General features: G+C 37.5%; 1 protein-coding gene across 1 annotated transcript; it reads left to right on the forward strand.

Moving 5' to 3' along the window:
• On the forward strand, positions 218-2,422 carry LOC8080977. Its single transcript, XM_021448054.1, has 4 exons — positions 218-362; positions 586-893; positions 979-1,057; positions 2,232-2,422. Exons 1-4 carry the CDS (start codon positions 218-220, stop codon positions 2,420-2,422), a joined length of 723 nt encoding a protein of 240 aa, XP_021303729.1.

Consider the following 3,402-nt stretch of genomic DNA (forward strand, 5'->3'; position numbering starts at 1 on the left):
GACACCATCGCCCAACAAATGTGGGTTCAGTACCAGCAACATTTACATTAGTCTTTGAATAGGTTCTAATAAGTTAACAAGATTGTAATAAGCTTGTATTGTAATTAAGCAAAGACTTCTTTTTAGTATTTAAATTAGTCTTTAAGTAGGTTGTAATAAGCTTTTGTCATGAATAAGCTTGTAATAAGTGAATAGGCATGTGTTATATTTGACAGCGATGGTTGGAAAGGGCTCCCCGAAGCTCAATATGATTGCAAGGGCATCACCAAAGTCACAGAAGTTCCTAGCAAACCCAAGTGGTATTAAGAACAAGGCTTCTCCTAAATGCAGTAAGGCAAAGAAGACTGGTGGTTCTCTGAGAGGTATGGTGTTTAATTCTCTGTTATTTCTCTATTGTTATTTGCTACTAAAAAGAAGTTTCTTGAAGTAATTATCTGCTGCATAGTTTATTCCACCATCTGCTATTATAGCAGTTTTAGTAAACCTATAACCTTTAAACTGATTTTGTTGTTTCTTTGTTGTAAACTGTTATTTCTATTTGCTGATTGTTGGTAACCTGATGTCTAACCATTGTTTATGTAGTAGTAAAGCAAAGAGCAGAGTGGAATCCGGCCCTTGAGAAGTCCCTGGTAGACATTCTTCATGAGTATAAAGATAGTGGCTACAGAGGTGAGAATGGTTGGAGCTCAGAAGGGTGGAATAAGATGGTGAAGGAGTTCCATCTAAGGAACAAGTATGTCAACTACACAAAGAGTCAGATTCAAGACAAAGAAGTGCAACTAAAGAAAGACTATAGGATGCTAAAAGAGGCAAGGCAGCAGAGTGGGGCCACCTGGAATGAAGATAGACATATGGTTGAAGGAACACCAGCTCTGTGGGCTAACCTCGAAGTGGTATGTTGATTTCTTGAAGTAATTCTATGGATATCCTCATAGTGATAACCTCATATTTGATCAATGGTTCTCTTTGAATGTGCAGACATACCCTAAAATCAAGAAATTCCGCAACAGTAAGGCAAGATTTCCATTATTTGATGCTTTGGGAGAGCTTTATGATGGTAGGTTCACTTTCTATATTTGTTTATATCTTGATGCTCTATATTGTCATGTGAGTCACTTGACTTGTCTAGTAGTCTTTGATCAAGTATAGATGTCAAAACAGTAACTCTACATCCATGTTCTTCTCATTTGTGCTGTCATGATGTAGAATTAAGTTACCAGAGTATCTTGCTAATTTGAGACATCTTTTTTTAGATAAAGGATAGTTCATACCCGGCTTCATCTACCAATAGGTAGAATCAGGCCAATTATTACAAGGTTCGGCCCATAGGCCAGCACACAAGCTGTAAAAGAAACATCTTACAGCGACCCACAAAAAAGAACAAAGTAAAGTTTTTTTTGACTAAAGAAGACCAATAGACCTATTTGACAACCATCCATTGGAAGCAAAAAAAATGCAAGGCTGATATCTCTAGATGCTACCCTGCAAGGATCAGCTGGTCTCGTTGAACACCACACCACTGCAACCTTGCCCATTTGGCGGAGCCAGTGAGTTCCCCTGAAAAGAACCTGCAAAAAGGATTTTGGTTTACATTTGTCAAAAACCACTTCATTTCTTGTTATCCAAACTGCCCAACACAAAGCTGATGCTGCGGTTAGCAACAATGAATTATGTTTGTTACCACCTGTTAAACAAGTCATCTATACTCTTGGGAGGTGATATCGCAAACATTAAATGTACAGCGCGCCACAAGAATTTAGCATAGAAACAATTCAAAAAAAGGTGTTGAATACTTTCTGGTGAGTGACAGAAGCTACACCTTGTATCACCATTCCAATTGCGTCGAGCCAGATTATCTTTGGTTAGAATCACACCTTTCTTTAGGTACCACAAGAATATTTTTATTCTTGTAGGAATTTTAATTTGCCATATGTCCTGAGACACTCTAATCCCACTGTTAACCAACGCAGCATACATAGATTTGACGGAAAAAATTCCTGATGAATGTAAAGCCCAAATAAAAACATCCCTGTCCCCTTGTAAGTTCACATCATGTAAGGAGGCAACAATTCTATGCCAATCTCTTAGGTTTCTTCCCACTAAATTCCAACGAAAAGAAATATTAAGTGGGATTGATGAGCTAAGTACTGCTAATTTGAGACATCTAGATGATAAGATTGCCTGAATTAAAAAATATAGCTTGATGAACTAACCTAAAAGTTATCGTGTAGGTCATTTGGCTGAAGGTACGTACAATATCACTTCCCATGAGCCACCACAAGAGGAAGCACCAATTCTACAAATTCATGATGTTGATGACTTGGACAACAATGAGGTCCATGAGCTACTAGATGACGATGATTTAGTCACTGAGATGCAAACAAGTGAGGCTGCTGATGAAAGAAATGATGGGGGGAAATGAGATCATAGATGTTGAAAGAAGCAGGCAACAAAGAACTACTACTACTACATCAAGCAAAAAACATGAGAAGCAAATAAAGAGGCCTAAGAACAAGGGTGAAAGGATTGAAGAAATGATGGGTAGATACCTAGACATGAGGACTAAGCAAGTACAAAATGAGTCTGCAGAGCTAGCCAAAGAAAAGGAGGATCTAGCCAAAGAAAATGAAGTTGCTCAAGGTAATGACTTCTCTATCAAGAGGTGTATATCTGTTCTAAGCACGATGGAAGTGACAAAGGAAAAAAAAGCAAAGGCATTTGCTGTTTTCATCAAAAGCAAAGAGAATAGAGAGGCCTTCCTAAGTGGGTGTGAACTAGATCAAGAAGCAACTTTGGTTTGGCTTAAAAGTGCGATGGTCTGACAGGTCAGTCTACTTAATTGCTAAAAACTTGATGTTTTCCTTCTTTGTTGATACTAGGATCACTATGGAGGTGAAATTGGATTTCTTCTATACATGTTGTCACAAATTAAGGACAATACTACTTTCTAGCCCTGTTCAACCCTTAGAGATGAGACTGTAGAGATGCATTTCTAGTCAGGGATATGTTTGTTGTTAGCCAATTATGCTGTCCTTCCATAGTAAGATTGAAAGCTGAGATATGCTCCTGTCACAAATAAAGACTTCACTTGTACTAAGACCGATACTTGTTCTTATATTTAGGTAAAAATAGTCGGTCAGCAGCACAAGAAAAATGGATGAGTTTTACTAAATTACTACTCTATTTACAAAACATCTGCTTGGATGGTTCGTTGGCTGCAGGTTTTATTACATTGAAAAATATAAAGGAACAGTTGTGCCTCTATGATGTTTGTTTATGCCTTGTATACTTCTCAATACTTATCTAGTCACTTCTAAGTAAATAGATTGAAGAGCTCCTGAAGATTCAGTTTCAGTAAAACCAACTGCAAAGTTCAGTTTTTTGTTCAGTTTTTTATTCTTT

The sequence above is a fragment of the Sorghum bicolor genome, chromosome 9 (genome assembly GCF_000003195.3).
Source record: "Sorghum bicolor cultivar BTx623 chromosome 9, Sorghum_bicolor_NCBIv3, whole genome shotgun sequence".
NCBI lineage: Eukaryota > Viridiplantae > Streptophyta > Magnoliopsida > Poales > Poaceae > Sorghum > Sorghum bicolor.

Coding starts and splice junctions, on each gene's coding strand:
- LOC8080977 (XM_021448054.1), top strand. CDS start 218: ATGGTTGGAAAGGGCTCCCCGAAGCTCAATATGATTGCAAGGGCATCA. Junction 894..978: donor TGTGGGCTAACCTCGAAGTG/GTATGTTGATTT, acceptor TTGAATGTGCAG/ACATACCCTAAAATCAAGAA. Junction 1,058..2,231: donor TTTGGGAGAGCTTTATGATG/GTAGGTTCACTT, acceptor GTTATCGTGTAG/GTCATTTGGCTGAAGGTACG.